Source organism: Orcinus orca, chromosome 11 (genome assembly GCF_937001465.1).
Source record: "Orcinus orca chromosome 11, mOrcOrc1.1, whole genome shotgun sequence".
Classification (NCBI taxonomy): domain Eukaryota; kingdom Metazoa; phylum Chordata; class Mammalia; order Artiodactyla; family Delphinidae; genus Orcinus; species Orcinus orca.
In genome coordinates, this window is record NC_064569.1 from 81,787,319 (window position 1) to 81,803,620 (window position 16,302).

At 39.7% G+C, this 16,302-nt stretch overlaps 2 protein-coding genes across 15 annotated transcripts in view; one reads left to right on the forward strand and one right to left on the reverse strand.

Annotated features, from left to right (window-relative positions):
• The window catches only part of BLTP3B (bridge-like lipid transfer protein family member 3B), a 104,089-nt gene extending 96,664 nt beyond the window's left edge, over window positions 1-7,425 (reverse strand). For 9 of the 14 annotated variants that reach the window (XM_033427660.2, XM_004269492.3, XM_033427665.2 and 6 more), the window contains exon 1: window positions 7,132-7,422. In XM_033427660.2, the coding sequence (XP_033283551.1) occupies window positions 7,132-7,175 (44 nt within the window). In that variant the 5' untranslated portion in view covers window positions 7,176-7,422. Of the gene's footprint in view, window positions 1-7,131 lie in introns of all 14 variants that reach the window. The other 5 variants (XR_004483117.2, XR_004483116.2, XR_004483115.2 and 2 more) reach the window with 2 other exon arrangements.
• Window positions 7,426-11,683: 4,258 nt separating this feature from the next.
• The window catches only part of ACTR6 (actin related protein 6), a 32,112-nt gene continuing 27,493 nt past the window's right edge, over window positions 11,684-16,302 (forward strand). Inside the window, exons 1-4 of the mRNA XM_004269491.3 lie at window positions 11,684-11,843; window positions 13,791-13,908; window positions 14,493-14,561; window positions 15,431-15,554. Coding sequence (XP_004269539.1) covers window positions 11,776-11,843; window positions 13,791-13,908; window positions 14,493-14,561; window positions 15,431-15,554 — 379 coding nt within the window. The 5' untranslated portion in view covers window positions 11,684-11,775. The remainder of the gene's footprint in view (window positions 11,844-13,790; window positions 13,909-14,492; window positions 14,562-15,430; window positions 15,555-16,302) is intronic.

Sequence of the window (16,302 nt, forward strand, 5' to 3'; positions counted from 1 at the left end):
ATGCAGTCTAAATTAGCTTACAAATAAAAGGGATCTCCAGTAAGATACTTAATAGGCATCCAAATTAATGTATCCAGAGCCAAACTCCCGATCTTCTTCCAAAAGCCTGCTCCTCCTCCATATCTTCTCCAGCTTAATTAACAGCAACTCCATCTTGTCAGTTGCTTATGTCAAAGTCATCCATAACTGTTCTCTTTCTCAATGCACATCTTATCAGCAAATCCTGAGGCTCTGCCTTCAAAACACATCTAGAACCTATGTATCCCAACAACTCTACTGCATCCACCTAGCTCCAAGCCAATATTTTTCTCATCGGGATAGTTATCACTTTTCATTGGGCTCTTCTTCTGCCCTTGCCCTCCTATTATTTATTTCCCACTTGGCTGCAGTGATCAATGGCTCAAAGCCTTCCAGTGGCTTCCAATCTCACTCAGGGTAAAAGCCAAAGTCACTACAAGGTCCCACAAGATCTGGCCCTTGTTTTCTCTTTGATCTCATCTTCCTCCACTCACCTCATTCCTCACCTCACTTCACCTAGATCGGCGGCCTCAATATATTTGCCAAAAAATGACAAGTAAGCTTTCACTTCTGGATCTTTGCATTTGTTCCCACCCCCACTTTCAGGTCTCTTCTCAAATAACATCTTCTCAATTAAGCCTTCTCCATCACTAGATTTAAAATTGCAAACTCTGTCCCCGCCTCCTTGCACTTCCTATCCCCTTTCTGTGTTATTTTTTTCAACAGCACTTACCACAAATTGATATAATGTACTTCACTTATTCATTTAATTACTCTCAGCCTTCTCTGATTGAAATGTAAACTCCATCGAGGGCAGGGATTTTTGCCCAGCACTATGGACCAGTACCTGGTACAAAGTAGCACTCAGTAAACATTTGCTAAATAAACAACTAGTATATATAGCATTATTGGAGTAAATCAGCATTATTGGAGATTATTTTTAAAACAATTTAAGTAACCAAACATTACTTCAAAAAATCCCCAAAATTATAAAAGTAAATTTATTTATAATCCTAAAAGGTAATATTTAACTCACTCTTCTCCCAGTTGCCTCATCCAAGTAAACCAAATCTCACAAATTTGATATGGCAGTACAGTTCTAGAAATAGGTTACATTTAGTGATCCTATTCATGCTTCTTATGCCAGAATAGGAATCACCGAAATTTTCCAAGAGTTGAGACCATGTATCTCTAATGCCCAGTTCTCAATAACCTGGTACATATAAACTCTCAAAAATTATTTATTGAACTTTAAAGTGAAAAATGTAAATAATTTGCCTGTCAATAATTATATGAAATTATAATTTGAGAAAATAATTTCTTTTTTTTAAAGCTTTTTATTTTAAAAATATTTATTTAATTTATTTATTTATTTATTTTTGGCTGCAGTGGGTCTTCGTTGCTGCGCACGGGCTTTCTCTAGTTGCGGCGAGTGGGGGCTACTCTTCATTGCGGTGCGCAGGCTTCTCATTGCGGTAGCTTCTCTTGTTGAGGAGCACGGGCTCTAGGCGCGTGGGCTTCAGTACTTGCAGCACGTGGGCTCAGTAGATGTGGCTCACCGGCTCTAGGGCACCATCTCAGTAGTTGTGGCGCACGGGCTTAGTTGCCGGACCGGGATCGGACCCGTGTGCCCTGCATTGGCAGGCGGATTCTTAACCACTGCGCCACCAGGGAAGTCCTGAGAAAGTAATTTCCAACAGTCTAAATAATCTATGTTGTATTTCTTTTTAAGAATGTCTGATACAAGAAGAATTATGGACCCAGTGGTATTCATCTCCAATTACATGCACCTTAACTTCTCTTCAGCAATGCACTTCCATGGCCTTTTCTGATACCTTGCCCTAAACTAGGCTTACTCTAAAATCTTTTTTTTTTTTTTTTTTTTTTGCATTACCTGGGCCTGTCACTGTTCTGGCCTCTCCCGTTGCGGAGCACAGTCTCCGGAAGCGCAGGCTCAGCGGCCATGGCTCACGGGCCTAGCCGCTTCGCGGCACGTGGGATCTTCCCGGACCGGAGCACGAACTCGCGTCTAACATCTTAAACTTTAACATATATGACACTTTCAGACAAAACATCTAATCCTTCCAGTTTTCTCATTTGTTCTTCTCAACTGCTCTTCTAGTAGATAAAATTTCCAATCTTTTGAGGGTTTTTTCCTTTTCTCCCCAGGCTATCATCGGCTGCCCCACCCCCCTTCTAGCCTTATACAGCCTAAGCCATCCCAATCAATACACTGTGAAGCACTGGAAACTCACTTCACTTTGCCATTCAGTCACAAGATCATGCAAGCCCTCAACCCTTCCTAATCTCCTTAACAAATATTCCAAATATTTAACAATCTTCTCAGGCCACCCTCCCTTTCTACTTGTTCCTTCCCCTTTATTTAGGGAGCATGTCTTGTTGAGACTGTCAAGTAGTTTCTCTTACCTAGATCCTTGGAGCTGACCTGTATCCAAGCCCTTCCCAAGTCTGTTTCTCTAACCTTCCCATAGCCTCTGTGGTACACTGATATCCTTCTACATTACTTTTCTACTTAAGTTAATCAGAGCCCCTCTAGAGACTCTATGTTTCCACCCCAGACAACTGCTCCTGAACCCTGGACTCCAAACCAAACTGATTACCATGCACCTTTAGTGATCATGTCCCTCTTTTGTCAGAAACTCTTTATTAGCAGTCACCTCCTGGGATGAAGTTCAATTTCAATTTCCTTAACATAGCAAATGAGGCCCTCTGAAATCTAATTAAGTTCAGTGCCTATTAAAGACACCAAATGGAGCAGCAAAGCCTGACTCAAAATAGTTCTCCCCATGACCATATTTTTGCTCTATAACCCTTTGCCATTGTTAATTGATCCATAGATAAACAGAACTGGGCCAAACATTTTCTCTCCCAGGAATCTGAAACTTGACAGGAGATCAGATTGGGAGTTATGAGAGATGGGACAGCACCCTAAAGCAGTGATTCTCAACCAGGAGCAATTTTGCCTTCCAGGGGACATTTGGCAACGTCTGGAGACATTTTTTCATTGTCAAGACTGTGGGAGTGCTATTGGCATCTAGTGGGTAGAGACCAGAGATGCTGCTAGACATCCTACAATGCACAGAGCAGCCCTTCACAACATAGAATTGTCTTGTCCAAATGTCAGTAGTGCTGAGGTTCAAGCACGCTTCCAATTAGGCCCTAGGAGTTGTCTAGTTCCAGATTCTGTAACCCACCCCAAGAGCTTTCTGTTACATTTCCTTTTTCAGCCTAAGTTAAACAGAACAGGTTTTTGTTGTCTGAAGACAATATAATCTTAACTGGCATAGTATCCTAGTTTAATAATCTGACATACATGTGTATACTTTAAACCAGTTTCTCAACCTCAAAACTATTGACACATAGGCCAAATAATTCTTTCTGTGGGGGACTGGGCTGTGTACTGTAGGATGTTTAGCAGCGTCCCTGGCCTCTACCCACTAGTCACCGCCCCACCCCCACCCCTGCCAAGTTGTGAGAATCAGAAATGTCTCCAGACATTGCCAAATGTCCCCTGAGGGGTAAAAACACCCATATTTGATAACTACTACTTAAAACTATACAAAGACTGTACCCAGGTGTGGTGTATGTCTGTCCTGCCAAACCCCCAGTAAACCTTGTGCCCAGCATAATATGCCTTGAGCCAAAGGAATAGTGGGGAGCATTTGTATCTAAATCTTCCCCACCCCTTTTCAGGTCCTGGCTTAAATGTACCCCATCTTCAAGCTTCTATTCCCCCCCTCTGCCTTTGCTGGAGCACGCATGTACACATACCACAGTAACAGGTAATGAGGCCTTGAGCTGAAAGGTAGCTCCTGCTCTTATTTCTTTTCTTACACTTGTTCTAACTTTTCTTTAGAAGTTTCCATTTCCTTCTGAAAAAAATACTCTCCTAGAGAAGCCTCCAAAACATATTTTATGCTGATGATGGTATGAAAGATCAGGGTAAATTCTCCTTCAAAGGCTTTTCCTGTTTCACTTCTCTTAAAACGCAACTACTCCAACCCCCATATCCAACACACACACACACACTAACTCTCCCTCTTCAGTACTGTTTTCATTAACAATGAAAGAGATGCTTGGAATACAAACTAAACAATTAGGCAGGGAACAAGTATATAGATTTACACTTCTCAAATAGTTCAGCGTTTGCTTAAAGCATTTGTTAATCTCTTAAGAATAATTCCCCTTTCATACTTTTCCAATACACCAGTTTCTTAAGCCCCTGTATCTAAGTAAACCTGGTTTTAACCTTACAATTTCACCATACTTCAATCTCAAGGCTCAGAGTTGGCACTCTCTTTCTCCTGTTGCTTCCTAGATAGTCTTCCTTACTGGAAAACCCCTTATATAAAGGGTCATTTTCCTAGTTCTTCCTTTCCAGGACACCGGCACCACATTTATTCAATGATTCAATTGCCCATTATTCCCTAAAACCACAGGAAAATAGGTCATGCCCAATATCTGCAATAATATTGGTGGCTTATAGTCTTGCCTTAGTTAAAAAAAACAGCAATGTGAGGGAGAGTCAGTTCATTGTTGTCATTCATGCATTCATTCAAAAAATAGTCGTTGAGTGCCTACATTATTCTAGACTCCGAAAAACAAACAACAACAACAAAAATCCCTATCCTCATGGAATTTACATACAGTGGAGAAGACAAACGAACTGCAAATAAATAAGTATATATTATGACTGATGAGAATGAGCGCTACAGAAAGAGTATGGTCAGGTAAGGCCTCCGTTAAGAAGGTGCCATGAGTTCCATTCACTGGCCATAAGAAAGGTATTGGAAGGTAGTATGTTCTAAGTATTTCCTATCAAACTGTGTTCCAGATGATTAGATCAGTATAGTGACATCTTCATTACTGAATAACCTGTAAAATTAAGCTTGACCCAGGTAATTTCAAAAGTTCATTCCTATTTGAGTAACTATAATTTATCACAACATCCACCTTGTTTCTTCTACTGTCATCCTTTATGTTTATAAATAATTGTATTTTTCTTAGGAGATGACAAATGACAGCAACAGCAGTAAGATTAATATTTTAACCAAGAATATGAATTTGATGCTCTTCAGTTCATCTGACTTAAGGAAGTTTTGAAATGTGAAATAACTGAAAACTCAAGTGCTTCAAAAACTCATCTCAAAAAAATCATTGTTATTTACAACACAGCTATTGAAAATCATACAGATTAAAAAGTAATCCTCGAGAGTAGCACTGACATATATACACTACCAGATGTAGAAGAGATAGCTAGTGGGAAGCAGCTGCATAGTACAGGGAGATCAGCTCGGTGCTTTGTAACCACCTAGAGGGGTGGGATAGGGAGGGTGGGAGGGAGACGCAAGAGGGAGGGGATATGGTGATATATGTATACGTATAGCTAATTCACTTTGTTATACAGCAGAAACCAACACACCATTGTAAAGCAATTATATTCCAATAAAGATGTTTAAAAAATAAAACAAACAAACAAACAAAAAAGTAATCCTCAAGGCTCAATTCTGAATGTGTCTATTTTGTGAAGTTAGCCATTACCTTTACAACTAATTTTTAAGAGTCCTTCCAAACTGGAGTTCTACAAGAGAATTAAACTCTAATGCCCTAAAGCACTCACTGACAGAACAAACTTTTCTCCTACGCATCTAGAATGGAACTAGCTAAGTACTATCATCCTAGGGAGAGTGAGAAAATAGAAATTCAAATCATTTTCTATAGGTCTGAATTTTCTTGTAGGAACTGAGTATGAGAAAGGCTGGAGGACATCTGATAAGTCAGATCTTACTTAAATCATAAAAAATAATAATAAAGATAAAATCTTCCAAAGTGAAATAATTCATTATTGGACTATACGGACAATTTTAAAAGAAACTTTCCAATTAGTGATAATGTTAAGAAATGTAGATTCATAAATGCTGCTATAATTTGTTACTTTAAAAAAATATATCTTATTCAATGTTATAAGTGAGAAAAATATTTGCTGAATCACAGAAATAATTATTTTGTTCCCTAATATATAACCTGTGGTATACAACGATTTGGAAAATCAAGAATTGTTTGTATTACGAAAGTATATCATCACACCCAAGTGTTTTCCTAAAATCAGTTAAAATTAATCATTAATTTACAGACAAATAACAGAGAAAAGGGTCATAACTAAGCAGTTTGAATTCGCTGTTAACAACTTGCAAACAAGATCCTACATTTAGCCTGTGTCTTGAGACAAATATGGAGAAGTCAGGGGCAGTAACAAACTGCCAGCTTTACTGAGTCATGATTCCGACTAAAACCACGTTACGAAATGGAAAGAATGACAAGTCTCGGGTTTATTACCACAGATGTTGGCTCCCTGAATTTATGGGTCTTAGATTAAAATAAAGCAAAAAACAAACAAAAAAAACCTGCTTTGTACGAATGATGTGGGGCTAAAACGACTCCAGAAAGAACTCGCCAAAGCTGGTAACTCTGATTATTTACCTAAAACAAATCCTAACTGTGCAAACAGGCACACCCTCTAATGCATTAGACTGGGAACGGCGAGGTAAAGTGAATTCAGAACAATAACAAGGTTAACATTTCAGTGAGAAAACAATTCTCAGCCCTAACAGTCCACACTGCGCCAGACGCCCTCGGTTAACGGAACCACTCAGCTCCGAAGGGAGGCGAGCAGACACCGGGCACCTGGGTGACAAACCATCTGCAGCCTCCGCGCAGGACCGCCCGAGAGGGGTCCTCCAAACGCCCCCAGACGCCGTGTCGGCAACGATCCCAGTCCGCCGCCTCCCCCGGCAGCCCAACACGCTCCTTCGCGAGCCAGCCGGGAGAGAGAACCCGTCCAGGGGCGAACCCATCCAGGGACGAACCCGTCCGGGGGCGAACCCGTCAGAGGACTGACTCGTGAGGCCAGTCTTGGGCGCCGCAGGCGACGGGAGATCCGGGGCAGCGACCTCTGCCCGGACTGGAGCGGGGAGCCCGAGGGTCGCCTCCTGCTCGGCTGCCAGTCCCCGCCGCCCCCGAAGCCGCAGGTTGCCTCTGATAACCAACTAGGGCGGAAGCGGACTAGCGCCCACGCCCGAGGCTCTGACTGACCTGGAGAGGTGCTTCAGGATCTGTTTCTTGATGAGCCCAGCCATGGTGCCGAAGCGGGGGTCGCCGCGCTCTCTCTCCGTTCCTCACTGCCTGCTCTCTTCGTGGCCGTCTCCTCTTTGTCTGGGTTAACCCGGCCGGAGGAGAGGCGCGTGAGCACTCACGCCCAGGACAGACCTGAGCCCCCTGCCGAGGCCACATCCGCCACCGCTGCCGCCAAGGACCGGGAGCATTCCGCTTAGGTAGCCGCGGCCGCCGCCGGCGCCATCTTGGCTGCAGCATCACCTAAGAGATCTGGGGGAGGGCCGGAGCGGGGCGGGCTCGGGGCGGGGCGGGCTCGGGGTGGGGCGGGGCAACGCAGGCTCCGGACAGGCTCTTGCTGCCCCGCCTCCCTCCCTGGGACTAGCGCGCTAGTGCCCCTGACACTGTTGGATGCTTTGACTCCCAACCCCAGAAGCTTCTTGGGTTTTAGACCTCTGTCCCCACGCTCTAGTCATGTCCCCGTCTCCATCACTGAGTTCTTCATACACATCTTCTCTTTTTCATTTCCCTGTCAGAATTTGCTCTACAAACGGCTCTAATTGCTTTGCTTTCTTTACCTACTCAGCTTTTTTCATATTCTTGCCTCAGTGTCTTATCCTTTGCTTAGATATTCTGCTTTTCCCCCGGCTAAATGCTATAATTTGATGTTTCCTCTAGAAATTCTAAGAGAAGTAAAAGTTGATAATGTGTCTTAATAGAACCCAGGACCTGGGAATTAGAAGGCCTAAATTTAAGTCCTGGCTCTAGTATTTTCTAGCTGTGTTAAGCTGGAGAAAATAATTTACTTACGTTTAGCTTCAGTTTAATCTTCTATACAATAGATTAATAATATCAGCCTTACCCAACTCACTAGGTTGTTGTATCTAAAGAAATAAGGATTTTAAATTTCACTTAAAAATTTCTATGTGGGCTTCCCTGGTGGCGCAGTGGTTGAGAGTCCGCCTGCCGATGCAGGGGACACGGGTTCGTGCCCCGGTCCAGGAAGATCCCACATGCCGCGGAGCGGCTGGGCCCGTGAGCCATGGCCGCTGAGCCTGCGCGTCCGGAGCCTGTGCTCCGCAACGGGAGAGGCCACAACAGTGAGTGGCCCGCGTACCGAAAAAAAAAAAAAAATTCTATGTAAAGGAAGGAAATTGTTGAAATAGCAGGGAGAACTATTACAGCTCTGCACCTTCACCCCACCCAGCCCCAAACCAACATTTTACAGAGGTGAAAATGACCACTCTGTTTACAGAGGTGACATCTAAAAGTGGGGGGGGGGGGAGAATAACACTACCTCTGAGGGATGTATCAGAAAATGCTGTGGGTGTCTATGGGGATGGCCAGGGGATAGTTTACACATATAGTCCAACACCTGAGCCTTTTCAAGCAAGGGAAAGGAGATATATGTGGATTGACTGTTTACTCACTTAACATTTATAATGTACTATAAATGAGGCACTATTCAAGTAACTAGGTAGCCTAAACAAACAAAACCTGTTCCTGCCATCAAAGAGTTAACAGCCTCAGAGGGAAGCTAAATTCCTAGTGCTAGGACCTTGAGCTCTATCATTACACTCTTGTTCAAAGCCTTGCTCGACCATTTTGTAGCTGTGTAAACTTGGGCAAGTTATTTCACTCTCAGCCTCAGTTACCTCATCTATTGGAGATAATAGTACCTAACACAATTTTGTGAGGATTAAATGAGATTATGCATATATAGTGTTGAACAAAGTGCCTAGCATATGTCAAGCTCTTAATAATGCTATTATTATCCTTAGCATAATTGAAAATAGAAGCAAAGTGCTATGAAAACACAAGGGATGGAGTGATTCTATCTTGTTTAGCCAGAGATGGATTTACAGTGGAGATATTATTTCAAAGGTGAGAATGTCAGTTTAAAGTTAAACGGACTGGCCCTGAAGTCAGACTTGGATTGGAAACTTTGCTCTGTGGATTTTTAGCTATGTGGTTGTTGTGAGGATTAAGCTAATGAAGTTTAAGTACTTAGAGAATGCCAGACACAACTGTGGTTTAAATTTACATTTTTGTTAATTGGTATTTAATTCTCAAAGTATGATTTTCAAAAAGTTAAAAATGTGACTGTCATACAAATATATAATGAATGTGCATCAAAGATTTGTTAACTCATATTGGCAAGAACCAACAAGATAGGGTATAAAGTTAGTTCACTCATTAATGTGACTTAAATCTGTTGCACATGTTCATTATGTATTTATATCAGAGTGATATTTTTAACTTTTAAAATTACACATTCTCAAAATATACATGTATTTGAAAAGTAATAGTTACATGCTTGAGATTCTTTATACTAAAACCTGGGAGGGGAGAGTGCATGGTGTGAAGGTGAATAGAACAGTCTGTGCTGAAACTGGCTTATACTGGCTCATGAGAACCAGTTGTGCACATCTCTTCCCAACTCTGTGTTCTGGTGTTTGATGAGTTCAGGAAAGCTTGAAAACAGCCATTGTGACAGTATTTTCACCACAGAAAATGGTAAACACTACAAATCAGGACTTTTTTCTTGGAGATCCGGTTGTTAAATATTTACCAACACAGTGTAGGATGGGTTGAAGGGGGATGAGATTGCAAATGTATGGACATTATTTCATAGGCAGCGTCAAGTCTTGGGAGACTTCTATGGTGACTGAATTTGGGGAAGATGATCAGATTTCTGATTTAGAAAAATAGTCTGATAACCATACTGGCAGTACAGAGGACAGATCATGAGAAGAGAATGGAGACAGGAGCCTTGAGAAGGCAGCAGCATTACTATTTTTGGTGAAAGATAAGGCAGTATCAGTAAAGGTAAATAAACAAAAAAGGGTCAAGGACAAATTCCAGAGATTAATACAAGGATTGGAGTTGAAGTTTACTGAGGTTTTTAGTTTGGGGCACCGGGTAGATATTGGGGCACACCACTAATTGAGACAAGTAATATAGGTGAAACAAGCAGTTTTGGAGATAAAATTGTTTTGGATTTGTTACCTTTAAGGTTATCTCAGGACCCCCGGATAGAAACATTCAGGTTGCAGGTGGGGGTAGAAATTCTTCTTTAGGATTTATTGGTATTCAATGATAGCTGAAGCCAAGAACAAAAATGATCTTGATCCAGGATCAGGTAAATATGAAGGAAAGCGAAAAGGGAAGCTTTTTGAAAGAGCCTATTTTAAAAGATGAGAGGTGAATAGAAATGATGGTTACTCTGTGATGTAAGACTGATAAAATATTTTTTACATGGGGGATCCTATCAATTTAATATTGTTAGAGAAAATAGAATGACTAAAATTGGACATAACTAACTTTGGACTTTCAATGACTTTTTGATACAAAGGAATATAGACACCAATAGAATGCCTAACTTAAAGGAGTTTGCCATGGCAAAGGTAACAATGATCACATGATAAAAGGATGACGATGATGATAATTACTAACAGGTACTTGACTTTTATCATTTACTCTTCATAAAATAATTCTGCAAGGGAGGATTATTATAGTATTCCATTTTACAGATGAGGAAGCTAAGGTGTAGAGAGGTTAACTCACCTGTCCAAAAGGTTTGGTGTAGAGAGGTTAACTAACCTGTCCATTTTACAGATGAGGAAGCTAAGGTGTAGAGAGGTTAACTAACCTGTCCAAAACATGTAGTTAGCCAGGATTTGACCCAGGAGTTTGAATGCAGAGACTGCACTCTTAACTACTATCTTTGATTTCAATAATAGGACCTACTTCATAAATTGTAAAGATTAAATTAGTAAATATACATAAAGCTCTTAGAACAATTTAACCACACGCATTAAGCCCTATCTAAGTATTAACCCTTATCTTTATCGCCCAAGGTTACACAGCCATTTTGTGGCAGAGTCCGGATTCCAACTTAAAATTCATTCTCTTAACCATTACGATATAGACAAGTGAGCCCAAGACATTAAGGGAACACATACGAGGAACACCTAATTTCAGGAAGGGGAAAGGAGGAGTGTGTCAGAAGTCTAGAAGCTTTTTGAGATAAGACACAAAACTCCGTGCAGAAGAACAAGCAGACAGGGAAGGCTGTGAGTTAAAAAAGCGAGGCGGTTGACGTGTTGACGTGTTCCGTGTTTGTAACAGGGTGGTTGGATCCAACAGTCAGAATGGCAGTGGTGGGCAATAAAGCTGAAGAGTCTTCATATCCAATTCCGTGCTGCGTATGGCTTTGCAATTTATTCTTCAAAAGACGTTACTGTCTGAACAATACTATTCGAACACACACACACCCACAACCTTCCCCCCCAACCCCCCACAAAGATGGTTCGTTATAGGGGTTAGAAGAAACTCCCAAGAGCGACTCAATCTGCAAAAGTAAAGAACAATCACACATTGGGCGAAAAAAAACAGCGTTTTCTCTCTTATTGGATCTGGCCAAAACGTAAACGGGTTGAGACAGGAAGCACGTTACGACTCTTGCTGGCAGGCTGGGCTGCAGTGCAATCTCTGCCTTCCGGCGTCCTCAGTTGCTACGGGAGAGCGGAAGCGCCCTTACGCTCCGTGGGTGCCACCATAGAGTGCCGGAAAAAGCGTGAGCAGAAGGGTCGGGAAAAGAAAGCAACTGCGGTTAGTACTAAAATGACGACCTTAGTGCTGGATAACGGAGCCTACAACGCCAAAATCGGTTACAGCCATGAAAATGTCTCGTAAGTGTTCGCTTCCTCCGAGGGACAAAGCATATATGCCTAGTAGTTACGTATATTACGCTTCATCTTGGGACGTCTGTAAACTGCAAACGCCCCCGCGCGGCCCTCAGGCAGAGGGATGCTCTGGTTGGAGTTGGGTAGTTCGAATGCTTTGAAGTGAGACATGGTTACTAACTTTGGGCTACGTGGCCCCGGAAGTGGGACGTGTTTCGTTTCGTAACAGGAAATAGTTCAGGAAAATAGGCTTCTAAGGAAGCGGTTCCCGAAAGAGGGGTCCGTACACAAAGTTCATGAACCCTCAGGAATCGTGGGCAACGTTTTTGTGTATATGCATTTTTGGGGGGACGCGATCATAGCTTTCAAGAGATCCTTAAAGGGTTCCATGGCCCCCAAAAGTGTAAAAACCACTGTTTCAGTGGCTGTAGACTTTGAAGGCTTTGTACTTTAGCCGTTCTAAGTGCTCATTGGCTGACCAGGTTAATCAGACTCAAACAAATACTACACTGGCTTTCATAAACTATGTTTGAGTAGAGACTAAGCAAATTAAAAGACACACTTTTGCTCTAGAGTATTCACAGGGGACTTTTCCCCTTCCTCCCTCCTTTCCTTTTTCTTTTTTTAGAGGACAAACTGCGTAGGAATGTATATTGTTACAGTCTTATTTTGGCAATGTGTATCATTGTTCTCATCCTTTGACAGCAGTTCTATTATCAGTTACTTAAGGAATAATTTAGAAGTCTTGATAAGAGTGCGGAATACTCTATTATCATGTATAGACATTGTGTATGGTGACACAAAGGTGTAGGGAGAAGCAAGCTAAATATTCAAGAACAGTAAATTGACTAAAATTGTAATACAGCCAAGATTGACTACAAGGCAGGTTTTAAAATTATGTCCTTGGGCTTCACTGGTGGCGCAGTGGTTAAGAATTCGCCTGCCAATGCAGGGGACATGGGTTTGAGACCTGGTCTGGGAAGGTCCCACATGCTGCGGAGCAACTCAGCCGGTGAGCCACAACTACTGAGCCCGTGTGCCACAACTACTGAAGCCCGCACGCCTAGAGCCTGTGCTCTACAACGAAGAGAGTAGCCCCCAATCGCCACAACTAGAGAAAGCCTGTGTGCAACAATGAAGACTTAATGCAACCAAAAATAAATAAAATGAATAAATTTTAAAATATATTGTTTTTATGTCCTTGAAGACTATTTAAACATAGAGAAAATGACAGCATAGTAAGTGAAATAATCAGGTATAAAACATTTTTACAGTATTATCCCAATTAATGCAAGGATTTTAATCGCCTTTAGCGCAAAATAATCCTTATACCAAAGTGGAATGTTTTGGGGTGACAAATTATGTTCCCCTTCACTTTCTCTATCCCTTTCTCTGTATGTGTGTGCATATATATGCACACACACACGCATACACACACATACATGTGTACACATGTATGATGGATAATGGTTCTAGTTTGTCTTCCTAACCAGATTGTAAACCCATGGTGCGCAGCAACTATATTTAAAACTACTTCCTACATCTGTACCTTATAGCATCTTGCTGATTGAAAATCTTTGACTCCATGGAAACTTAATTTTATGGTCAGAATTTTGAACTTGGATTTTTTTTTTTTTCTTACCAGAATGGTATTAAGAATTTTCCAGGAACTTTATTTACCTCAGCCCCTCTTCACCTCTGTGCAGTGGCAGAACCAATACCCACCCATAAGGGTGTCCTGAAGATTATTTGAGAAAGATAATGGGTCCAGTACAGAACTGGTATATACTAGAACCTTAAAAAAAAAAAAAGGCATGTAAAAATTTTTTGAAGACAGAATGAGAAACACTGGTTTTGGATATTTTTTGACACCAAGGGTGGTGGTTAGGTAAATGTATTTTTAGGAACTAAGTATTTAGGGAATAATTACATTATTTGTTTCTTTGTTTATAGAGTTATTCCTAACTGTCAGTTCAGGTCAAAAACGGCACGTCTTAAAACTTTTACTGCCAACCAGATAGATGAAATAAAGGATCCTTCTGGACTCTTTTATATTCTTCCTTTTCAAAAGGTAATTCAACTGTATGTCATTTCTAGCATTAAAGACCTAAACTGAAGGATAATTTGGAATGTATATTTAAGATTTTGTATGTATGAAAATATTTTTGAATCTCTGAGAAAAAGTTATTTTAATTAAGATCTTATTAAAACCAAAAGTTGAATTTAAATTGTCATGTTAAAAAATTGACCATGATTAATTATACTTCAATGAAAAAAAATCAACTATACTTCAATAAATAAAAATAAAAATAAATGACCATGATTTAGTTACTGATTGTGGGTACTGAATTTTACTTGTTTATGTTAAAGCTAAGTGAAACGAACACATTAAAGAAAAAGAGTATAGAGAGGCATCTCTACATATTGGTGTGTCTTTTGAACCCTTGATATTTTGGTTATTGTTAATTTGTAATATTTTGAATTTCTAAAAGGAGAAAAACATACCAATATAATAGGTTTCAAATTCAAACATCATTAGACTGGTGAATGTGACCATAAAGAGATAAGAATCAGTGATTTAGAATATATTAATCTGATTTTTAAAAAATTGTTCAAATATTTTTGATAATTAAATTCATAAAACAAATTTTTTAGGGCTACTTGGTGAATTGGGATGTTCAAAGACAAGTCTGGGATTACCTTTTTGGAAAAGAAATGTATCAGGTAACAAATTGGAGTATGTATTCAAATTTCTATTTCCATGTCTTATTCAAATGAAAAATTTAAATCTGTGCTTATATCTTAAGATTTATAAATTTTTGAATACGTTTCTTATATATATTTAAGTCATTTAATCTACTGTGCTTAACTTCGATTTTCAAATAAGTGCAAGTGAATGGAATTTCCATTGTGAAGTGGAATTTGAAGTTGAGAAGAGATAGTCTGTATGAAACTTAAGATTAAAATTTTTACTTCAGATTTCTGCTATTCTTAGACCAATTCACTGTCTAATTTTTTTTACAATAAAATATTTTTGCTGATATATCTGAATGTGTGAATGATACAATGTTAAAATTTTGTGCTTTTAATATCTTTAGTGTGACTTTAGGTATACTGAGAAAATGTTCAAATTTTAATGCTTCTTAAGAGTGTGTGGGAGAGAATTATGTAAACGTTAAATATTCTAAAGCTTCTCACCTTTTAACTTTTAAAAACAAAATAACAGTCCCAGTGCCTGTAGTTGTATCATTTATTACTTTTGCATAATTATCTTTAAACAATTTGACAGTACCATTTTATCAATGCTATCATTAAGAGAGTTAAAATTATATAATAGTTAAAGTGCATGTATTCTGTAACCAGACTTCCCAAGTTCAAATCCTAGGTATGTCACTAACTAGTTATATGGACCTTCGTAACTCATTCAACATTATTGTGCCTCAGTTTGCTCACCTTTTAAAAGGGAATAATAGTAAGACGTGTCTCCTAGGGTTATTGTGAGGATTAAATAAATGTGTTTATATATATAAAACAAGTACTTATAATTATGACTACAAAGTTACAAAACTTTGGGAATTTTTTTCCTCACATAGGTTGATTTTTTAGACACTAATATTATTATCACAGAACCATATTTTAACTTCACTTCAATTCAAGAGTCAATGAATGAAATCTTATTTGAAGAATACCAGTTTCAAGCAGTATTAAGAGTAAATGGTGAGTTAAAGTTTTTATTGAAATTGAGTTATGTGAATATGAATATGAATAGAGTAAAGAAACACTTAAGGTCCAAGAATATTGGGTGACATTCTTTTTGATTTGAAGGAAATAAAACCTGGAATTTAAAAACTAGATGGACCCTTAGAGATTATCTAGTCAGATTTCTCTCACTTTATCTTTTTACTGATATGATATTTCTCCCTAATGAAGTTACTAGCCACATTTCTAATCTCTGAAAGATTATTGTTTCTGAGTTAGTTGTCTTTTCTGTCACTGATGTGTCTGCTATTGTTATTATTATTGTTTGAAATAATGTTAATAGCTCAGGCTGCCAATATGAGGGAAAATAATCTGTAAATATTATTTAGAAGTAAGTTTATTAAAGGCTAGAATCACACTACATGACTGTACAAAGAAAGTATTCACATATTTAGCTTGTAGAATTTAAGTCTGTATAAGCAACAGTATACTGTAATGGTTAGGAGCATAATCTCTAAACAGTGTTCTCAACCAAGGGTGATTTTGCTCCTGGGGACATTTGACAAAGTCTGGAGACATTTTTCGTTGTCACAACTGGGAGGGTGCTACTGGCATCTAATGTGTAGAGGACACAGATGCTGCTAAACATCTTACAATGCACAGTAAAACCCCCAACAACAAGGAGTTATCTGGCCCAAAATGTCAGGAGTTCCAAAGTTGAGAAACCCTGCTCTGGAGTCACACTGTCTATGTTTGAATCCTAGCT